Below are 22,985 nucleotides of genomic sequence, written 5' to 3'. Positions count from 1 at the left end.
ATAGTTACAAAGAGGTAATCAAGACTTCAGCACTGTCCGCTGGAAACTCTGTAAATACTTGCTAGGTTCTCCTTTGGTGCGGTCCCAGCTCGCTCAGCACGCGGTGTTCTCCTGCAGTCAGCAGCTGGTGCTCGAACTGCTGCCCACGCTCCCAGGACCTCACCTGCCCCTCCTGCGCGCCCGCTCCCCAGCGTTGTGCCGACCCCAGCCGGCTTTAGTTGGAAGCACATTGCAGGGTTCAGGTGACCCCTTCGAAAAACTACCTCCTCAGAATGAGGTAATGAATAGTTATTTATTTTAAGATATGAAAAGTCCGGAGCTCTAGAACATGAAGATGACTTAAGATTTTAACTTTGACGTGTACTTGTATTTGAGCACTCTCATTTTGTTCTAAAGGGCATTATGCATTCCAGCAGTAGGACTTTTCTGAAAAATGTAGCTCCAGGTTTCTAAGTGTTGTTGCAAGTGGTGCCAGCATCTGTTTCAGGGTACGTTTCAGAATCTCCACCTTAAGGCAGTTGCATGAAATTAAGCAGTTATGGTAACAGTTCACTAACAGTGATAACAGTTTTAATTTTCAATAGGCTTAGCAAGACCACACGTCTTCCTGATGAGTTAACCACAGCTCCATCACATGCACAGATCCTCCGATCAAGAGACTGCCCAGCTAGGAGGGTAGAATGATTCCACACGATTCTCTTCTTTGTCCAAGTTGGCATTGTTAGCGCTAGAAAATCAGCACCTTGGGACTAGCAGATTCCAACCATTAGGCTATTAAAAAAAAGTAACCAGACACGGAAAGTTTACTGTGAGTATAAACAGTAAATAGCTTACAGGTCGTACATTGACATGGTGTAGGTGAGGCTCTAGAAAAATACCTTGACAATTTGCCAAATGATCTTTACTGTGCCTTCACGATGCAATAAAAAAAAAAGCTTAAATTTTAGCAGAAATCAGTGATTTGCAAAGAGAGAAGCCACCCTGGTCCAACTCAGCTGTGTTAATATTTTTTAGAGTGCAATTTAGACTGCAAAGACAAATGCACTAAAGGGTTTATAGCCAAAATCACATTTAAAAAGAGAACACACATAGGTAAATTTTCAGTGAACAAAATTATTTTTTTAAAGCACATAATCCCTAGTAGAGTCAGATATATTTATCACATAGAGCAACTAGGTTGAAAATTATAGTTCAGTGACATTTCTAGAGAATCTTTTTCTACTCCAATAGGTTCTTCAAAGCATGGAACTTTTTTATATAACAGAAATGTTTGACAGACATTTTAAGGAATTGCTGTAGTTTGGGGGTCAGAAGTACTATGTGCTGGGCAGCAAACACTTGTCAAGAGTGAGAAGGAGGAAGCTAATGTAGAGGACAGAATTTGATTTTGTCAGTTTCCAGAGTACTGCTACAAACCTAAACAGTGATTTTCCAGAGTCTAAAATGTAAACTTGCCTCCCAGGATGTTTGCAAATTCAGTGGGACTGTCCTGCTAATGCTGTTCAGGGTGCTCTGGGGACCAGATGGGGTCTCTGGGGTCCCCTTTATGAGGGGGCATTGGAATAATGACGTGGCCGGTGGCTGTGAACTGGACACACTCCATGGTGTGCTTTTTCTGTCTTGTTGCATTTCTTGCCACCCTGAGGAAAGGCGGCATACTGTCTTCAGCAAGCTCTCTAGATGTTTTTCGGAGTTGTCTTGCTGATGCCCATAGGTTGTTGAGCACCAAGGAGTGCAGTCGCATCTCTGCCTGAGTTTTATATTGGCCAGAGGAGAATGAAGTGGCCAGTGTATTGCTAGCTATGGTAAAATTGAAAATACTGGTAAGATTTTTGTTTTATCAGCACACTTGAGAGTAAGTTTTGTTGTTTTCAGAGAACTTATTTTTACTTCTGGTCGGGCAAAGACATTGAAATTGGAATTTAGTCCTAAATTTTGCCATTGGTGGAAAAGGTAATTAATGGTTTCTATCAGGATTTTTAAGGTAGAGGAGGACAGAATCGTTAAGTCTTAAAATCTTAAAGTAAGGGAACAGTGCTTTAACATGCATAGGGATGGTTTGTCAGAGTGATTAAGTAGATCTTTTATTTCAACATCCACAACTCAAGCTGTTAATTTTTTAATCCTATTTTTTCCCCTTTGACGCCCCTCTACCCAACTGTTAGTTTTATTAATTACTAAATTAGTTTTATTAAAATGTTTAGTTTTATTAAAATATATAATTTTATTTAACGTAATTCTGTTTTGACTAATTACAGTGCTATAACCAGTTGTGCAAGAGGACATAGCCAGTGTATCTGGTGTGTGCGTTGTGTGTGTGTGTGATGAGTTTGTTTTTTAAGAATTCTGTAGATTGAAGTACTCTTGGCAAACAACTGAAATCTGTTTATTCGTGTTAGTATCAAACAAAAGATTTGTGCGAGCCATCTGCCACTCTCAGGCAGGCTGAGCACCTTGTCCCGCACTCCTGAGCAGCTCGCTCCCGTCACAGTCTGTAGGGAATTGGGCAGGAAGTCGGCTGAAGAGATGCAGCAGGGTAAGGGCTCCGTTTACAGGGGTGGGGATGGGGGGTTATAAGTCGCTTAGGAGCAGTTTTGTGTTGAAAATTATTCTGTGTTGCATTTGTGTGTTAAACCCACATGTATCTCAGTGGAAGAAACTTCAGATAGCATAAGCAACAGAGCTCAGAGAGTAGGCACAAATGTAGAGAAAGTGGACCAAAATGGGAGGTGGGAGGGTGTGGGAGTAAGTCTGGGGCTAGGGAAAAAGTGATGGGACCATGGGAAATAAACTATAATTACCTGAAATAAAATGTAAGAGTGCAATAAGTGTGCTTTTTCTTCTAAGCTGTGAACAGTTTTTTCAAAAAAACATTCCTTCCTAATACATTTGTATATGTTCCATAGCTGATTAAAACCAGCTATGTAAACATATAATGCCTTTTTATTCATGTTAATTACCAACATAAGTGGCTAACCTTTATGTCTTATTTATCTTCGTGTCATATTAGTTTACATACAGGAGTGTGCTTGCGTGCGTGCGTGTCTGTGTGTGTCTGGGTGTATGCTCTACCCTTGCCCTCCTTCATTTGGAAACGCATTCATTGGGTCCTCTGTTCTTCCTTTGGCCATGCTACAGGTTGTGGTCTTCATTTGGCCTTCATGGTATTGCCTGATTTAAAGGACTCTATCACAGTGGTATGTTTTTGTGGTGATCTCATTTGTTGGCTGTACCCTCTGACCCTTTCCTCACTCAGCGGTCGCCTTCTTAGGAGCGCACAGCTGATCAGGGGATTGAATTTGACCGTTCCTCAACATATGTCCCCTTTGAATCCTAGGTCAGTATTTAGGATTGCTCTTTAGTTTAAACCAAGAAAAAGGAAAACACTCCCCTTTTCATTTTACTTCTTGGTTTGAGGACAATTCTTTTATAAGGGAGAGGAAAGGGAAATCCTTCGTGTTTTAACCGCAGTGAATTAATGGCTCCTGGTTTCCCACTCCAAACCTAAAGGCGATTCACATACACATTCCTCTCTCTCTTGCTGCCAAAGGTTTGGGTTTAGTTCACTTCAGTTCCACTCAAGCATTGAAAAGGTTCTCATGGAGTCTGGGGTGTGCCCAGAGAAAAAAAATGGGGACTTTTAAATTGTCCACAGACCTCTTTATACCTGCTTTGCAAAAATTACAATGGAGTAACTATTTTTAAAGCTTATTTTTCAATTCATAAAAAAAGACATTTATTTTCAGTCAAATGGATGATGTCTCCCTGTTGTCCCTTAATCCTCAATGTTTGCTTGAATTTTTTTTTTTTTTTTAATTCTTCCCCATACCCACTTCTTGATACTTTGGTTCTTTCCTGCTCAGGTCCCTTCATTTGTACTTTGGAGTTTTTCTCATGTAAATTTGTACAATGGAAAATATTGTTCAGTTTGGATAGAAAGCATGGAGAATTTAAAAAAAAAAAATAGCTGAAATTCAGATTGAAGAGATTTATTTCTGTGTAAAGTTATTTAAAAACTCTGTATTATATAAAAGGCAAAAAGTTCTATGTACTTGATGTGAATATGCGAATACTGCTATAATAAAGATTGACTGCATGGAGAAGTCTTTATCAAGATTCTTTTTCTAGCACTATCACATTTGACAACGGAAGTAGGGTGCTGACAGTTCCTCCAGGCAATGCAGAGACTGAGAAATGTGCCTTTTGTTTCCTGTCAGTTACTGCTGGGTAGGTAGAAGTTATTCGTATGAAAAATATTTGTAAAGTAAGCTGTCAGGATGAATGCCTGCTACATTGTACCAGCTGCACTCCTGTGGTGGGGACAGCCTTCTGTCCAGTGTTGGTGATGCCCCTCAAATACTTTGTGACACTGACCTGACTGATCCCGTGCAGTGCTCAGTTGAAGTGGGTGCAGTAATTGAGTCATTAGAGTTAAGAGTCTCATCTGGAGAAGTTCCCCTTAAAAGTGTATCTTTCAATTTTTTTTTTGGACACAATTTCCAGTACATTTTCTGTGGGAACACAGAATGTACACAAAGACATATATATTTGAAACTGTTCATTGTGTTTTATACTGTTTTTTAAAAATACTGGCCACCCCAGTGAGTTGATTTTGTGCATGTGATTTCATGACCTCAAGTTTGAAAGACCCCTAAAATAACTTCTAGCTATGTCAGATAACTGGGCAGTTTCCAGAAGAGAAGTACACCATTTTAAAACTTCACTTGGAAACCTTATTGTCCCAGAACTATAGGAAGGAACAGAAAAGTGTTCAGGATGGCACATTAGTTGAGGCATCTGGTTTCTGGCCTTCATGCCCCTTCCAACTAATCATAAAATTCTGTAGAGACAAGTGTTTTCTCTGAACTCTACCTTTCTCATCTAAAAAATGTAATTCTGGGGCGCCTGGGTGGCTCAGTTGGTTAAGCGACTGCCTTCGGCTCAGGTCATGATCCTGGAGTCCCTGGATCGAGTCCCGCATCGGGCTCCCTGCTCAGCAGGGAGTCTGCTTCTCCCTCTGACCCTCCCCCCCTCATGTGCTCTCTCTCATTCTCTCTCTCTCAAATAAATAAATAAAATATTTTTTAAAAAAATGTAATTCTGTAGTACAAACATTATAGAAGCTTTTTTTTTTTTTTTTGAGAAACTCATTTTTAAAGAACCTTCATACATGATTACAACAGAATGATTGGGGCCTTATTTTTTAAGAATGTATTATTCTACAAGAGGTTTTCTTTAAAATTTAGACCAGAACATAAACACTTTCGTTACTGTGATAAAATTCTAGCACCCTACCTACTACCCTACTAGTCGAAATTTTATCAGGGGCTGTGATCCTTGGACCTGCTGTCTCGGTTATATAGTTCTCCCAGAGCCTGAATTCTTTTTTTTTTTTTAGATTTTATTTATTTATTCATTAGAGACAGAGAGGCAGAGGGAGAAGCAGGCTCCCAAGGAGCAGGGAGCCCGATGCAGGACTCGATCCCAGGACCCTGGGATCATGACCTGAGCCGAAGGCAGACGCTTAACCATCTGAGCCACCCAGGCACCCCAGAGCCTGAATTCTTTAAGCATTGTGCCAGTTCTTCAGACTGCAGGTTGAGTTCCATTAGTGGATAGTAAAATCAGTCTCGATCAACCATCTTGTACGTAGACCAGAATAAGAGAAAGTATCAGTGTGTATCACAGGTAAGTACTGTTTCACAAAACTGGATTATATACATACACACTCACACAGGCATGTACTCTAGGTCACAATGTAAAATTACTTGTGAGTAGGTCATGATCAAAAGGTTTACATATGCTGTACTGACTCTCAGATAATCTGACTCAGCCTAGAGCCAGCCAGCCACTCAGGATCTGAACCTCAGCCCTACCTGTATGACCTTCGACAAGTCACCTGGCTATAGCTCAGTGTCCTCATCTATAAAATGGAAAGAATGTGCACTTAATACATTAGAATTAACACATGCTAAGTTTTTACCACAGTGCCTGGACCACTGTAAGCCCTGAGTTTCCTCTATTCAACTATATATAACCGTCAGTCAAATGTACTTAACATCTCTTTGGGGCTCGCTCACTTTATTTTCCCATAAGCTGTACAGCTGACCCTTGAACATGGGTTTGAACTGTGCTGGTCCACTTATACATGATTGTTTTTGATAAATACAGTATAGTCCTATAAGTTATTTTCTGTTCCTCAGGATTTTAATTTTTTTCTCTAGCTTTAAGAATATAATATGTAGGGCGCCTGGGTGGCTCAGTTGGTTAAGCGACTGTCTTCGGCTCAGGTCATGATCCTGGAGTCCCGGGATCGAGTCCCGCATCGGGCTCCCTGCTCGGCAGGGAGTCTGCTTCTCCCTCTGACCCTCCCCCCTCTCATGTGCTCTCTCTCATTCTCTCTCTCTCAAATAAATAAATTTTAAAAATCTTTAAAAAAAAAAAGAATACAATATGTAATACACATAACATACAAAACATGTTAATTGCCTGTTTTATGTTCTCGATAAGGCTTCCAGTCAACAGTAGGCTATTAGGTTTTGGGGGAGCCAAAAGTGATACCCGGATTTGCGACTGCTCAGGGTTGGTGCCCCAACCCCTGGGTGCTTTGAGTCAAACGTGACAGGGTGGAGGTTGTTACTCAGAGAGAAGGCTGGGGACAACTTCTGCATCAGCTAAGATTGGTTTCACAGCCCAGGTATGAAAAGGAGGATCCAGTATGTGGAGGCCGCTGAGTTTAGAAGACTGCTGTTTTTAAAGTTACCTTTAGTTCCAATCAAGCAACTCTGAATGATTTCTAAGGAAAAGAGCTAATGGGATGATCTTCCTTGAGTTCACAGTTACAGTGAGTACACAGGAATAAAACACTTTGTTGGCTGGAGGGAGACAACAAAAATTTGACCCAAAAGGTACAGAACAGAGATGGCCTTTTAAACAGCTTCCATATTTTGAGCTGAGCGGAGGAGACTGCTTGCCTCTTACCCACGTGAGTAAACAAAACCAAGAGAAGTGTCTCTAGCACCGCTGCGTCAGGCCCAGGAGCTGGCAGTGGGGAGGGTGGAACTGGGCCTCTGGCTTCCACTTCGCTGCCATTGTGTCCACTCTGACAACCGAGAACCAAAGCGGAGTGGGAACTCAAGGATGACCCCGTTCAGAGCCTGCCAGAGGCTTCTCACTGCACTTGACATAAAACCTAAACCTGCGACCATGACCTAAGCTTCATCTAGTTCCCATCTCCTCTCCTGCTGGAACCCCACCGGACTTTGTGTTCCTGAAACAGTGACCTTGGTCCCATCCCAGACCTTGGTTCTTGCTGTCCCTTGTCCCCAGAGCATGCTCCCGTTAGACTCCTGCACAACTGGCTCCTCCTCCTCGTTTAGGTTCCACCCCCCAAAGACCAGTACCCACCTATCTCTAGCACATGACCCCATGTGCTTTCCTTCAGAGCACTTAGTAAGTCTCATATAATCAATCTGTGTCTGTCTTCCCTTACTAAAATCTAGATCCCTTAAGAACTGAATCATCTGGGGCTCCTGGGTGGCTCGGTCAATGAAGTGTTTGACTTCAGCTCAGGTCATGATCCTAGGGTCCTGGGATCGAGCCCTGCATCGGGCTCCCTGCTCCTCGGGAAGCCTGCTTCTCCCCCTCCCACTCCCCCTATCATGTTCCCTCTCTCTCTGTCTCTGTCAAATATATAAATAAAATATTAAAAAAAAAAAAAGAACTGAATCATCTGTCTTATTCAGCACTGTATTCCCAACACTTCAGTGGTCAAGAGCCTAAATTAAAAATATGAACAGTTATGCTGCTGGGCAAGTCATTAAGCCACTCTATACTGCAGATTCTTATCTGTGGATAAAAGAAAATTCTGTCCTACCTACTCAGAATTGCGACACTACAGAAAGTTCCAAAGTACACACACATTTTAGAAAAAGTGGAATAGCCTATTTGACCCATACCTCCCATTCCTCCAGCCCTAAGAAATCCCAGTTAGACGTGTGTCTTGGGTCCACAAATGGCCACTCAGCACAATGCCCAGCCCACAAGAGATCCACAAATACCCAAGCGCTGGACTGCACGGACCTCTAACCTCCGTGAATCAGGGCGAGATGGCGCCAGCAGTAGAGAGACGGCAAGAGTTTTCGCACTGTCAACATACGTGTGACTAAAATATTCACTAGGAGGAAGGCAGTCTGGCACTGCAGGTAAGTGCAGGGTCAGACCCAATGTCGCCCCTCATCCATGTGTGACCCACAGGCAAAGTCACTTCATCGGCTTCAGCCTCAATCACTTCACTGGTAAGTGGAGCTAATGTCTGTCTCCACCCCAGGATAACCCCGAGGACCCACTGAAAGGGCCTGTACCCAATTAGGACAGCAGCCGGGGGCACAGGAAATAATCCATAAAGAGTGGCTGTCGTTATCAGAAACATCCAAAACTCAGTTCCTTACTATTGACCGAAACACTTTAATTTTACAACTTCCATGTACAATATGAAGTCCGTAACTGCTCGAAATTCTCACCTGGCTCCTGCAGGGAAACAAAAGTAGAAAGCTTTAAGTACTTTTATTTTCAATCATTCAAATTCATAATTTTGGTTCATTCCATTATTCAAGCATTCACTGAACACGGATTATGGGAGTAGTCTTCTAAATTTTTTTTTTTTTTTTTTTTTTTTTTTTAAGACTTCATTTGCGAGAGAGACAATGAGAGACAGAGAGCACGAGAGGGGGGAGGGTCAGAGGGAGAAGCGGACTCCCCGCCGAGCAGGGAGCCCGATGCGGGACTCGATCCCGGGACTCCAGGATCATGACCTGAGCCGAAGGCAGTCGCTTAACCAACTGAGCCACCCAGGCGCCCTGGGAGTAGTCTTCTAGAGAAGCAAAGGCACCTTACTTTCTCAAAGGGTTTAGAGCCTCCTCTTTAAAATAAAATATTAACGACCATGTGTGAGAATACCGGGAAATCACAGGAAGAGGAGAGGTTAGTGCCGGCAGACGTATTACACAGGGAAGCAGGGTCCTGGCAGGGCCTGGGGCTCTGACTGACCCACAGTAAATGCAGAGACACGGAACAGACTGTAACACAGCTTTGCTGCCTGCCCTTTGGTGACATTTTTTCTCATCCCCCTGGCTCCCTAAAGACCCCAAAACTGCTGTCCATGTTAATAAGCTACTTCTAATTAAAATTAGAGTAACAATACCAACAATATGATGTAATAGGAACACTTTTTCCTTAATGCTTCCTGGCCTTTAAAACAATTCCCCAAAATAAATAAATAAAACAATTCCCAAGGCATTTTGAGTGATGGCAATTATTTATGTGCAATGATTAATTTAAAAACATTGCATGAGAATGTCTTGACTCCGGGGGCGCCTGGGTGGCTCAGTTGGTTAAGCGACTGCCTTCGGCTCAGGTCATGATCCTGGAGTCCCTGGATCGAGTCCCGCATCGGGCTCCCTGCTCGGCAGGGAGTCTGCTTCTCCCTCTGACCCTCCCCCCTCTCATGTGCTCGCTCTCTCTCATTCTGTCTGTCTCAAATAAATAAATAAAATCTAAAAAAAAAAAAAGAATATCTTGACTCCGAGGGGTTTGTGGGAAAAGAGACTCCCTTTTCTAGTACCTACTCCTAGTACCTTCCTTTTGAAAGAAGAAAAACTGATTCCTAATTTGGAAAAATGAAAGGGCCATAACCTTTTAGTGTTTAGGGTTAATTTCCATACAATTCCATATCCTAACATTCCCATATGCTGGAACTTTCCATTTAGACACTCAGGGTGGAGGGCACCTGGGTGGCTCAGTCGGTTAAGTGCCTGCCTTCAGCTCAGGTCATGATCTCAGGGTCCTGGGATCAAGTCCCGCATTCGGCTCCCTGCTCAGCGGGGAGCCTGGAGCTCCGTCTGTCCCTCCCCCCTACTTGTGATCTCTCTCTCTCTCTCAAATAAATAAAATTTTTAGAAAAGGAATAAATTTTTTTTTAAGTCTTTGATCAATAGATGGCTAAACGGGACCCTAAATTGTAACACAACTCAGGAAAAGAAAATTTTTTAAAAGAAACAGTGAAAAGGAAGATGAGACCAAAAGAAGGGGGTGGGAGGAAGACAGCAAATACAAAAATACTAAAGGCAGAAATTAGACATGATATAGTTAATTGTCCTCCATGCTTTTAGAAAATGTACCACCTTTGGGCGCCTGGGTGGCTCAGTTGGTTAAGCGACTGCCTTCGGCTCAGGTCATGATCCTGGAGTCCCAGGATCGAGTCCCACATCGGGCTCCTTGCTCAGCAGGGAGTCCGCTTCTCCCTCTGACCCTCCCCCCTCTCATGCTCTCTATCTCATTCTCTCTCAAATAAATAAATAAAATCTTTAAAAAAAAAAGAAAATGTACCACCTTCAAGACCATCATAAAGTCAAACATTTTAATCGACACAAGATAAACTTTAAAAAGGAATTTGGGGCATACCTGCTTGCAAAGAGTTTAATCTACACTTTCAGTCTTCATCATCAGGAAGGATACCTAGTTCTTCATCCGTCCACTGGGAAGGATCTGGATATGGAAAGTGACCCTGGTGACAACCATTAAAAAAAAAGTAAATATTCCATATAATGAATTAAAAGAAAAAAAAAAAATATATATATATATACACACATATATATATATGGTAAGGCTGTCACATACACAGCCCTTGACAAGTCACAGGAACAAATTCTACTACTTTAACTATTTGACTGTCCAACTGTTCTTCAATTTGCTCAATATGGGCTGTGGCCTGAATTTTAAAAGACCCATTTTGGAGCCACCAGGCTGAGCCAGCATTTCAGTATGTGTTTGTGATGGAGGAAGGCAGACAACAGACTTCAAAGACAGCCCACATCTCGACAATGTGTTGAAGCCCTGGTAAAACAGAATGTCTCAAAATGACCTATCATTGCTGCCAACCCGGGAGAGATCTGGGAGCCTCAGTGGGCTCGTGCATCTTCAGTCCTGATCTAGAACGTATCTGGAGGCATCCTCATCTCAGGCCAAGCAGCCACATATCCTCCTGACAGCTGACCTACAATGAGGTAGGGGTGACTATGTGCTGCCAATTCACAGACACTAAGCAGCTCTCTACTGCATGACAAGGGCACAGAGAAGTTCTAAGAGAAATGATGCGTCTAAGACGTGCACACTGAAGATTTTTTTCCTATCCTATCCGGATCAGCAAGCACAGATTTCAATGGCTTAAAGGCTTAACTTCCTAGAGAACAGGGTCTGTGTAAAAGTCATAAAAGCTTAGTCAAGGCTAATGACACATTAGAAAGTTACCACTAGTTAACTTCTCACCTTAAGACAAATTAACCCACATCTCTCCCACCCCAATCTGGCTGCCCTGGGCCTCTAGACAGACTAAATGACATTCAGCATTTAAAGAATTTTTTTTTCAGTCCTCTGTATTTTTTTTTTTAATTTTACTATGTTAGGTTAATCACCATACATTACATCATTAGTTTTTGATGTAGTGTTTCATGATTGTTTGCGTATAACACCCAGTGCTCCATACAATACGTGCCCTTCTTAATACCCATCACCAGGCTAACCCATCCCCCCACCCCCTCCCCATTTCTCAGAGTCCATAGTCTCTCATAGTTCGTTTCCCCCTCCGATTCCCCCCCTTCTTTTTTCCCTTCCTACTATCTTTTTTTTAACATATAATGTATGATTTGTTTCAGAGGTACAGGTCTGTGATTCAACAATCTTGCACAATTCACAGCACTCACCATAGCACATACCCTCCCCAATGTCTACCACCCAGGCACCCCATCCCTTCCACCCCCCCCCCACTCCAGCAACCCTCAGTTTGTTTCCTGAGATTAAGAATTCCTCATATCAGTGAGATCGTATGATACATGTCTGATTGACTTATTTCGCTTAGCATAATACCCTCTAATTCCATCCATGTCGTTGCAAATGGCAAGATTTCATTTTTCTGATGGCTGCATAATATTCCATTTATATATATACCACATCCTCTTTATCCATTCATCTGTTAATGGACATCTTGGATCTTTCCATAGCTTGGCTATTGTGGACATTGCTGCTATAAACATCGGGGTGCATGTACCCCTTTGGGTCACTACATTTATATCTTTGGGGTAAATACCCAGCAGTGTAATTGCTGGGTTGTAGGGTACCTCTATTTTCAACTTTTTGAGGAACCTCCATACTGTTTTCCAGAGTGGCTGCACCAGCTTGCATTCCCACCAACACTGTAGGAGGGTTCCCCTTTCTCCGCATCCCTGCCAACATCTGTCGTTTCCTGACTTGTTAATTTTAGCCATTCTGACTGGTGTGAGGTGCATTTATTTTTATTTTTATTTTTTTAAAGATTTTATTTATTTGACACAGAGAGAGCACAAGCAGGGGGAGCTGCAGGCAGAGGGAGAGAGAGATGCAGACTCCCTGCTGAGCAGGGAGCCTGATGCAGGGCTCGAACCCAGGACCCTGGGATCATGACCTGAGCTGAAGGCAGACGCTTAACCATCTGAGCCACCCAGGCGCTCCTGTGAGGTGCATTTAAAGAAATTTAAGTGTGGGGCACCTGGGTGGCTCAGTTGGTTAAGCAACTGCCTTCGGCTCAGGTCATGATCCTGGAGTCCCTGGATCGAGTCCCGCATAGGGCTCCCTGTTCGGCGGGGAGTCTGCTTCTCCCTCTGACCATAACCCCTCTCATGTGCTCTCTCTCATTCTCTCTAATAAATAAATAAAATCTTAAAAAAAAAAAAAGAAATTTAAGTGTGAAACTTAACCCACCGATGAACCCCTGGTTCAGAAAGTAAAACAATTTGTTTCTAGTCTTCCTTCCAAATATGGCAACCTACAGAAGCCATAAGAGATGGACTACCTACATATGCATCTGTGATAGGAAAGGTCAGAGATAATGTATTCCATTAAATAACAGGATTCCTGCATGTACACAAAGACAACATGGTAAAGGGATATATCCAGATAGAAAAATGGTCTACAAACAGGGAGGAGGAAAAAAAAAAAAAAAAAAGCTAAGCTATTAATATATTAGTAATAATCTAATTAGTTACAATATTTTATTAATATATTAGAATTCATCTCCTGCACTTACCAGCACAGCATCTGAGTCATGCCAAAAACGCCAGAGAATCCAGAACCACATGGTCCCACTGAAAATCTCGGCCTGGATCACCTGGGACTTGGTCAGCTGGGGAAACTGTCTATACCGTGGCTCGATATGCACGCTACCAGCACTACAAGACAGAACAAGATGTCATGCGACTCGGTACCTCTTCTAAGTTTGAAGTCACCCAAAACTTTTGAGCTCCAGCTAGAAACTAAATCTAACATTTCTCATCTCCTCCACGAAGTACAGGATGACAGAGCTCCCTAATCCCTCAAAACTCCTTTTTTATAAGCTTGCTTTTAAACTTGTTTGGCAGCAAAAACTGGCCTGCAAGGATGAAAGACGATTATTTCCCTTTAGTGAATATTCATGGATTTTACAGCAGAAATAGGGCTACTGGCCCCAAAGTTTCAGTTAAGGGATGTGAACCTGCAGTAGTTGGGCACTTAGCTTAGCTCGGAAAACAAATCAGGAAGTTAATCTTGTTCTGTTTAGCCATATCTGTTTCAAAGGCAAATTATGTCCTCTGCTCTATTACAGTCTTTCTTTTTTTTTTTTTTAAAGATTTTTATTTATTTATTTGAGACAGAGAGAATGAGAGAGACAGAGAGCACATGAGAGGGGGGAGGGTCAGAGGGAGAAGCAGGCTCCCTGCCAAGTAGGGAGCCCGATGCGGGACTCGATCCGGGGACTCCAGGATCATGACCTGAGCCGAAGGCAGTCGCTTAACCAACTGAGCCACCCAGGCGCCCTATTACAGTCTTTCTTAATATAAAGAACACTACGTGGGAAGGAGAACTCAGCAAATCTTTTTTTAATTTTTTTTTTAGCGATCTCTACACCCAATGTGGGGCTCAAACTCATGACCCTGAGATCAAGAGTCGCATGCTCTAACTGCACCAGCAAATCCTTTTGAATAAGCTAATAGTCCTGAACAAAGCAAAGAGCCTTAAAGAGTAAATAGGAACAACTTTTTTTTTTTTTCCATTTAGATTCTGTTGACAAATTGTGGGACACAATCCATGAGGTCTGCATTTTATTCAGTTAGATTATAATTAGTTATTGATTGAATCTAACTTAAATAATATAATTTGTACTTAATGGCATTACTGTCAAGTTCTATTTAGCAGCTATACATATTCTACTATACAAAAATAAAGAATTTAAAGAGAATTTCCACAGAAAATGTATTCACAAATTTAAGAACAGCTTGTAAAACAATGTGCTCTTTTGTGCAGCAAAAACTACCAAAACTGCACTAACATTTCTTCAAAATGCACTGTAGATCTGTGAACATGAATACATCTATGGTCCCTGATACGTATTACCTCCTACCCTTTTTATTAGCCTGTCCCACTCTTAAAGGTTATGAACAGTTATCATTTACTGAGTGTCTGCCGTGTGCCGTACACCACACGAAGCATTTTACACGCATTATCATTTATTTTCATAACCCTAGGAGACAGATCCTATGGTTCTTAGTGTTTACAAATGAAAACATCAGGGTATTATTTGGAGGCAAAGCCTAAGCTCTTATGTATTGCCTAGCCTATAAACAAACAATATTAATAATTTTCTCATTTTATGAACCAAAGACAGTTCTTAATTAGAATTCCCATCAGCACGATACCACAGTGAAGTGATAGTTTCATTTTTATGTAAATATTTATTCAATATATTAACACTTTTCTTTGGAAGGCTCTACATAAAATATTGATAATTAGCTATGGATGATATGAGATGGCTTTTATTTTTGCATATGTATGTATGTGGAGGGTTTTGTATGGGTTTTTTTTTTAAGTTTTTATTTAAATTCCAGTTAGTTACAATATAGTGTAATATTAATTTCAGGTGTACAATACAGTGATTCAACACTTCCTTACAACTGGTGCTCACCACAGCAAGTGCACTCCTTAATTCCCATCACCTGTTTTACCCATTCCCCCACCACCTCCCCTCTGGTAACCACCAGTATGTTCTCTGTAGTTAAGAGTCTGTTTCTTCATTTGCCTCTTTTTTTCCCCCTTTGCTCATTTATTTTCTTAAATTCCACATATGAGTGAAATCATATGTTTTTCTCTGACTTATTTTGTTTAGCATAATACTGTCTGACTCCATGTGGTTGCAAATGGCAAATTTTTTTTTTATGGCTGAGTAATATGTATCTTTTTTAAAAATAGTGACCTCATATTACTTTTAAGATTTATTTATTTGAGTGAGCGAGCATGCGGGGGGGGGGGGTAGAGGGACAAGCGGACTCCCTGCTAAGTGGAGAGCCCGATGTCGGACTCGATCCCACTACCCTGAGATCATGACCTGAGCCGAAGTCAGGCACTTAATTGACTGAGCCACCCAGATGCCCCTGACCACATATTACTTTTATTTTTTTTTAAGATTTTATTTATTTGAGAGAGAGAGAGAGAGAGAGAGAGGGATCACAAGTAGGCAGAGTGGCAGGCAGTGGGAGAGGGAGAAGCAGGCCCCCTGCCGAGCAGAGAGCCCGATGCGGGGCTATATGGAGGGCCCTGGGATGATCATGACCTGAGCCAAAGTCGGACGCTTAACATACTGAGCCACGCAGGCGCCTCTACCACACATTACTTTTAAAAGACTCCCTCAAGCATCATTGCTTTACAACCTGAAGAATATATCACACTATTTCTGTAATGCCATCATATGCCAATTCTATTTAACAGTCTTCAGGATCTATCTGTGCATATAAATACTGTATTATACAAACAAACCATGGGGATGGGAATTCAATATACTGTAACAACAGGCTTCCTCTTTGATAGGTTTTAGATACAATCTAGTTATAAGGGCCCATCAGTTAAATGCATTAAAATATTTGAGAATTATAGTTCAAACCCACTACCAGGAACTCCACATCTCATTATTGCTAGAGTGACATGCTGTTTTAACTATTCCTTGAAACAAGTGGGTCACTGGGACACCTAGCTGGCTCAGTTGGTAGAGCATGCGACTCTTGATCTTGGGGTTTTGAGTTCCAGCCCCATGCTGGGTGGACAGATTACTTTAAAAAGAAAAAAAAAAAAAAAAAAAGAGGGGTGCCTGGGTGGCTCAGTAGGTTAAGCAAATGACTCTTGATTTTGATTCAGGTCATGGTCTCAGGATCATGGGATCGAGCACCGGGTTGGGCTCTACACTCAGCACAGAATCCACTTGAGATTCTCTCTCTCTTCCTCTGCCCCTCCCCCTGCTCACACTCTCTCTCTAAAGAAATGTAATCGAAAGAAAGTGGGCCACTGACTGCAAGATGGAAATCTTTTTTTTTTATTTTTAGAAGGGGGGGCAGAGAGAGAGAATCTTTTTTTTTTTTAAGATTTATTTTAGAGAAAGATAAAAAGTGCACAAGAGGGGGAGGGGGAGAGAGAATCCCAAGCAGACTCCCCGCTGAGTGTGGAGCAGTGTGAAATTAAGAGCAAGGAAAAAGAAACTCATTATAAAGAACAAAGAGGTTTAAAAACAGCAAAAACAATTTCTAGAAATCAGAAAATGTAACTGAGGTTAGGAGCATGAGAAAAGTTGACATATGCCCAATTCCTGTTCCATAAGGAGAAAACAGAATGGGGAAGAAACAGTATCCCAAGAAATAATGGCTATTCCAACCCAGGATTTTTAAGTGTCAAGTTTAAAAACAAAAATGCATCATAACTCTGTGAAAGTTAAATTTTAAAACATAAACCAGATCATATCAAAAAATATGTGATAAAAAGGGGTGCCTGGCTGCCTCAGTCAGAAGAGTATGTGACTCTTGATCTCCGGGTCATGGGTTCAAGCCCCACATTGGGTATAGAGATTACTAAAAATAAATAAATAAATAAACTTAAAAAATAAAGTGAAACCAGATCATATCATTTTCCTGCTTCAAAGTCTCGAATGGCTTCCCATCATTCTTAAAATAAAATCCCTACAGGGCTGTCACTAACCTGCCTCCACCCCTCCCCTGACCTCACCTCTACCTCTCCCCTTTGCTCAGCCTCACTGGCTTGCTTGTCCATCATCAGCACTCAGAGCCTCAACACTTGCAGTCTCCTTGTCAGAGGCTCCTTCTGGCATCTTTGCTTGGCTGACTTATCACTCAGGTCCTATTCAAATCACTATCAGGCCTGCATTGCCACATCATCCTAAGTACAATATCCCATCCACCCCCATCCCAGGCACTCTCTAGATTAATCCCCTGCTTTATTTCTTCATGTCACTTAACAGTACCTAAACATGTTCTCTTCTACCTGTGTCCTCTCCAGGATGGAAGCTCCCTTATCTTTCTTGTATTCTGCTCTATCCCTACAACCTAGAAAGGACCCTGGCACCTGGAAGATGCTCCATACCTATCCACTTAATTATCACACAACTGTGTGTGATAATAATAAGGTGTGTTACATAAGTAACAACACCTCAGTGAAGAGAAGCACTCCCCAGTTTTCCCATGCAGGGTCAAGGGCTATGGCTCGTGGCTTTCCATCACTGTCCTTGTTTAGGTCACGCAGGCCTTTTCCTTCTTTCCACCCCACACCTGTCCCAGCTCCACAGCCTTAAGAGACATGTGACTTTAAGCAAGTCACTCCTTTAACGTTCCTGAGTCTCAGTTCCCTAACAACAACAGTTAAACAATACTGGTAAGGTCCTTACTAGGCAGCAGCAGCTGTCCTAAAATGCTTTACAGAATTCTTATTCACTCAGTTCCCTGGAAATTGACATTATCCCCATCATTCGGCTGAGAAAACGGAGGCAGTTAGAAATCAAGAAACTTTTCCAAGGCCAAACAGCTAGAGTGTGGCAGAGGTGAAATTTGAATTGAGGCGGTCTGGGGCCAGGATCCTGCTTTTAACCACGACCCTTCACTGCCTCTTGGAAAAATGCAGATGATGATCTAAGGGGCCTGGAACATCACCCGTAAAAATACAATGTTCTATTTTCCATCCTGCCCTTACTGAATCTCTCCGCACTACCAATTTGTTTTTGGCAGGTGCCTTCCCTTGGCAGCCCAGCACTATGCTCTCCAGTCGAATTTCTGGGCTACTTCACAGGTGACTCTTCTTTTGCTCGCTCTCAATTCTGGTGTTGCAAGAGTAAACCCTAATACAAACTATGGGATTTGGGTGATAATGTGTCAATCAATTCTACACTCTCGTGGAGAACGCTGATAATGGGGGAGGCAATGCACTTGTGAGGCAGGAAGGTTATGGGAAATCTCTGTACCTTCCGCTCAGTTTTGCTGTGAACCTAAAACTGCTTTAAAAAATAGTATCTAGGTGGGGCGCCTGGGTGGCTCAGTCATTAAGCGTCTGCCTTCAGCTCAGGTCATGATCCCAGGGTCCTAGGATGGAGCCCCGCATCGGGCTCCCTGCTCTGCGGGAAGCCTGCTTCTCCCTCTTCTACTCCCCCTGCTTGTGTTCCCTCTCTCACTGTGTCTCTCTCTGTCAAATAAATAAATAAAATCTTTAAAATAAAAAAAAATAGTATCTAGGTCTCCCGCGGCGCCTGTGCTGCTCCTTGCCTCGGAAACATACGGTACAAGTTCTTCCCTCCTGCTCTCGCTTCCAGATTAGCTCCAGCTTGCCTCCACGATTAACTGAATTTCCCTAGGGCAGGCCTCCCCTGGGGCCGGAGTGACCCGATACACAGTTTAAAACCCGCCAAGCGAGGGCGCCAGGGTGGCTCAGTCGTTAAGCGTCTGCCTTCGGCTCAGGTCATAAAAACCTGCCAAGAAACCTCCCTGAGCCCACGGCCCCCGCTCTCCCGGCCCCGGCGCCGCGGAGACGGACTCCAAGTCCCAGCATGCCTCGGGGCGGAGGTCGCTGCGGGAACCCGGTCCACCCCAGGTGCCCGGCGTCAAGGTGAGGGCGTCCCGAAGACCGGCGTTTTCCGTTAGAAGCAGGCGAGGCCCCTCCCCCAGCCAACACTCACTGACGAACTCCACTGCCTCCCGCCGCCCGCGAGCCGGGGCCTCTGAACCACTGGCCTCCAACGCGAACAAAAGACACCAGCCGCGTCAAAGCCGACATGCCAGCGCGCGTCCGGATAGCACTTCTCAGGCCCCACCGCCTCCTACGTCACTTCCCCCGGCGCCCCGCCTCGTGACGTCACTGCGTCGGCCCGCCCACCTCCCAAAAGGTGACTTACGTGGGCAGGGAAGCGGTATTCGGGTCCGGGCGTCGGGCTCGGCTTCAGGAACCTGTGTTTGTGCGCGTGTGCTGAGAAACCAACGCTGAGTCTGCTGTCGCTCCCCCTGACTGCTGATCTTGATGGTGTTTTCCCACGTCCTCCCCTCTTCTACCTGCTGCTCCTGAGTTAACAGCCTTCCGGACCCTTTTAGGCCGCCTGACCCACTCTAAACCAGAACCTTCCCAAAGCTAGTCTTTTTTTAAAGTTTTTGTTTTTAATTTGAGAGAGAGAGAGACCGCGAGAGAGGGAATACAAGCAGGGGGAGTGCGAGAGGGAGAAGCAGGCTTCCCGCGGAGCAGGGAGCCCGATGCGGGGCTCGATCCCAAGACCCTGGGATCATGACCTGAGCCGAAGGCAGAAGCTTAAGGACTGAGCCACCTAGGCGCCCCCCAAAGCTAGTCTTTTGTACTCTCCTCTCCTGCAAGAGGCTCCCGACGGTTTCTTTAAGGTCTTCATTGTTTTTACTGTTGTTCTGCAAACTTGGTTACCGACCGGCAGCCAATGGTTCCCAAATACCAGTACGTGGGCTCATGGCATCACGTTCATCTAAGGAGCCCGACCTCAGATACTCTTCAGTCTGAACTAGGGCCAAGGAATCTGCATTTTAGCGTGGCCTCCAGTTTCCGCAGTGCTCTAATACCCTGATCCAGGGCCAAGCCCTGATTCTTGGCTTTTATCTCTTAATATTGCCTTCTATTAAATCCTGGATGGACTCTCAGCTTCTCTGGACACCCACCCCACATCAGTCCTGCAAATTCTTAGGGTCTTATATATGGGTTATAGCTTTCCTAAAAAGTTCCAGGTTTGATTAAATTATATAAAGTTAGCCTGCCAGCCTCACACCTTGGAGATTTCAATTTGAAATGGATCAAATGATCCTTCAGCTAAACACTGAAGACTTCACACTCATGCATGAAAAATGGGATACTTATGGACAGAAATGTAGACTTAAATGTAGGGATTTGAATGCCTTAACTATAACTGACACCTGTCCTTCTGTGCCAAGATGTGGGTCTCCATGTGCCCTGTAACGGGAAACCTCTCTCCCTGGAGTTACGCTCAGGTAAAGCTTATGATTTACTGAGCTGCCCTGTGGCATTCTGAACAGCCTATTAATTATCCCTCTGGCCCTGTAGGACTCTCCCCTGTTGTCCTGCCCTCCTAACTTCTAAGTTGGTATATAAATTAGAGGAGAGAATCCACTATCTTCTGGATGAAAGTTGACTTTCTAGTTGATACATTAGTGTGGCTTTCTCTGAGCTACCATTCACCACTTTCCCTTTCTAGTTACATGTACAAGCCACTAAGATATGAAGTTCATGATTTGGGAAGACAGGGCTTTCCATCCTTCCTTGGGAGCTCACTGCCCAAGCTACACAACTTCCCTGATCCCAGCAAAGAACGAATTTATGATGTCAAGGCCAAGAAAAAAAAAAAAAAAAAAAGCACAGCTTAAACCAAAAAAGGGCCAAAATATCTAAAGTTCAAACCTCAGCACTGCCAGTTGATAGTTCTATGAATTTGGACAAGTCACTCTATGTCTCTGAGTATCAGTGGCCCCATCTGAGTGGGAGTCATTTAAGAGAGTACCTGGCCCACAGCACACACTCAGGAAATGTTTATGCTTTGTTATTCCTTCCCTTCCTAGTACCAAAACCTATTCAGGTGTATTAAAATCCATCCACCTTCCCCATCTTTCTTGCTGAATTACAAAAGAAAAGTTTTAACTTCAGTGCTTGCCTGTATTTAAAGCAATATTGTTTTATAGACCACTTGTGGGGTCTTTAGCTTTAATGTCTTGCATTACAAATTCTGATTTTTTTACTGTAGAAAGTATAGGGTCTCCATCAGTAAACTATTTTGACTATGTAGCAGTGATGCATGTTTGTTCTGCAGACATGCTTTAAGAACTCCCAGAGCAAATATCCCTTACTGCTTTTTGTAGATTGCATGATGGCAGTGAGGGGTTGGGGTGGCTTCTTTTGGGTTCTCAGATGAGCGCCCCATTTGAGAGGATGCATTTTAGAAGGTGAGAGGAAGGATGCCAAGCCCTGACACTGAGCTCTCAGCTGCTACATGATGAATCAAATTCCCAGTCAAGTGTTAACAAACTGACAAGTGCTAACAAAAGACAGACTCTAAATCACCTAACATAGAGCATCTAACCCCAAATCAAGGACCTATTCCACGGGGGTGCCTGGGTGGCTCAGTCGGTTAAGCGTCTGCCTTCGGCTCAGGTCATGATCCCAGGGTCCTGGGATCGAGCCCTGCATCGGGCTCCCTGCTCAGGCAAGGAAGTAGCCATAGCCTTTTCTCCTTAAGATGACTTTATAGATCAAGTTTTGCCGTTTTAAGATGCGTAATTTAAAAATCAGCAAATTACCCATACTAAAGCATATCTGTTGCCCATTTCTCTCCTCTTCAATACAGCCTGTGTTCATTTTCTGTTGCCGCTGTAAAATTTCCTGAGGAACTGAGGCCCTTGGTCCAACAGTCCATGAGAAACTGAATTGTGCCAACCACCATGTGAATGAGCTTGGCATCAGACCCACACCTGGGGAGCCTCAAGATGCCCACAGCCCATGCAAAACCCTGAGCAGGGGACCTGGGAAGCAGCACCCAGATTTCTGACTTGCAGACACTGTGAGGTACTAAGTTTTATCGTTTTCAAGCCACTAAGTTTTGGGTAGTTTGTATGCACTGATAGATAACTACCTAATACGTACCACTATGGTGTGATTAAACCAACGGGCTTTTAGTTAAAGCTCAGTAGTGCTGGTGTGGGCTCAGGACCGCACCTGCTCTGTGTTTGTACGCCTTTCACCTCAGTGTCTGTGCACTTGACACATCCGCCCTGTGTCTGGCCAGGGTGTCCATGAGGGAGCTAATTGGTGCCACTGCCCTCTCCCAGCTACCGTGAGCCACGCCAGCCCCTCACTGCCTGACTAGACTGCCCTCCCCTCATGACTTGGCAAGTAAAAATAACATCTCCAGCTCTCTGAAAAAAACTGCCCCAAATGAACCTCTCTGTCTGCCGAAACCTTAGTTGCTTCCCAAAAGACAGAAAGGAGGAACTTTATTCTTTTTTTTTTTTTTAAGATTTTATTTATTTATTTGAGAGAGAGAGAATGAGAGACAGCATGAGAGGGAGGAGGGTCAGAGGGAGAAGCAGACTCCCTGCTGAGCAGGGAGCCCGATGCGGGACTTGATCCCGGGACTCCAGGATCATGACCTGAGCCGAAGGCAGTCGCTTAACCAACTGAGCCACCCAGGCGCCCAGAGGAACTTTATTCTTGAGGAAAGAATGGAAGAATGGAGTCCTGTGGTCAGAGCAGAACTTCCAGAGAGCAGGAGAGCTTGACTTTCCACTCACTGTCTAAAGCAGTGGACTCCAAAGCAAGCAAGAGAACCCACTGGGATGTGGGAGAAAATGCTATTTTTTATTTAAAAAAAAAAAAAAGGAAGGAAAGAAACTAGGGGCGCCTGGGTGGCTCAGTCGGTTAAGCAACTGCCTTCAGCTCAGGTCATGATCTCAGGGTCCTGGGATCGAGCCCCGCATCAGGCTCCCCACTCAGTGGGGAGCCTGCTTCTCCCTCTCCCTCTACCCCTCCCCCCTGCTTGTGCTTCCTCTCTCTCACCCTCTCTCAAAATAAATAAATACAAT

The 22,985-nt window shown here is 43.6% G+C and overlaps 1 protein-coding gene across 1 annotated transcript; it reads right to left on the bottom strand.

Annotated features, from left to right (window-relative positions):
- Positions 1 to 8,448: 8,448 nt before the first annotated feature.
- Positions 8,449 to 19,227, bottom strand: NDUFB2 (NADH:ubiquinone oxidoreductase subunit B2). The gene is made up of 4 exons (XM_021692858.1): positions 19,064 to 19,227; positions 13,118 to 13,259; positions 10,462 to 10,564; positions 8,449 to 8,529 (listed from the first exon to the last, which is right to left on the bottom strand). The coding sequence occupies exons 1-3, from the start codon at positions 19,159 to 19,161 to the stop codon at positions 10,490 to 10,492; spliced, it is 315 nt and encodes a 104-aa protein (XP_021548533.1). The 5' UTR covers positions 19,162 to 19,227; the 3' UTR covers positions 8,449 to 8,529; positions 10,462 to 10,489.
- Between the last annotated feature and the right edge of the window lie 3,758 nt (positions 19,228 to 22,985).

Source organism: Neomonachus schauinslandi, chromosome 12 (genome assembly GCF_002201575.2).
Source record: "Neomonachus schauinslandi chromosome 12, ASM220157v2, whole genome shotgun sequence".
Classification (NCBI taxonomy): domain Eukaryota; kingdom Metazoa; phylum Chordata; class Mammalia; order Carnivora; family Phocidae; genus Neomonachus; species Neomonachus schauinslandi.
This window is presented reverse-complemented; position numbering and strand designations above follow the sequence as displayed.

Bases quoted from the DNA above. Each gene is read 5' to 3' on its own strand.
- NDUFB2 (XM_021692858.1), bottom strand. From the start codon at position 19,161: ATGTCGGCTTTGACGCGGCTGGTGTCTTTTGTTCGCGTTGGAGGCCAG. The intron at 13,260-19,063 runs GTGAGTGTTGGC...TCTGTCTTGTAG, and splicing joins GGAGGCAGTGGAGTTCGTCA to TGCTGGTAGCGTGCATATCG. The intron at 10,565-13,117 runs GTAAGTGCAGGA...GGTTGTCACCAG, and splicing joins ATGACTCAGATGCTGTGCTG to GGTCACTTTCCATATCCAGA.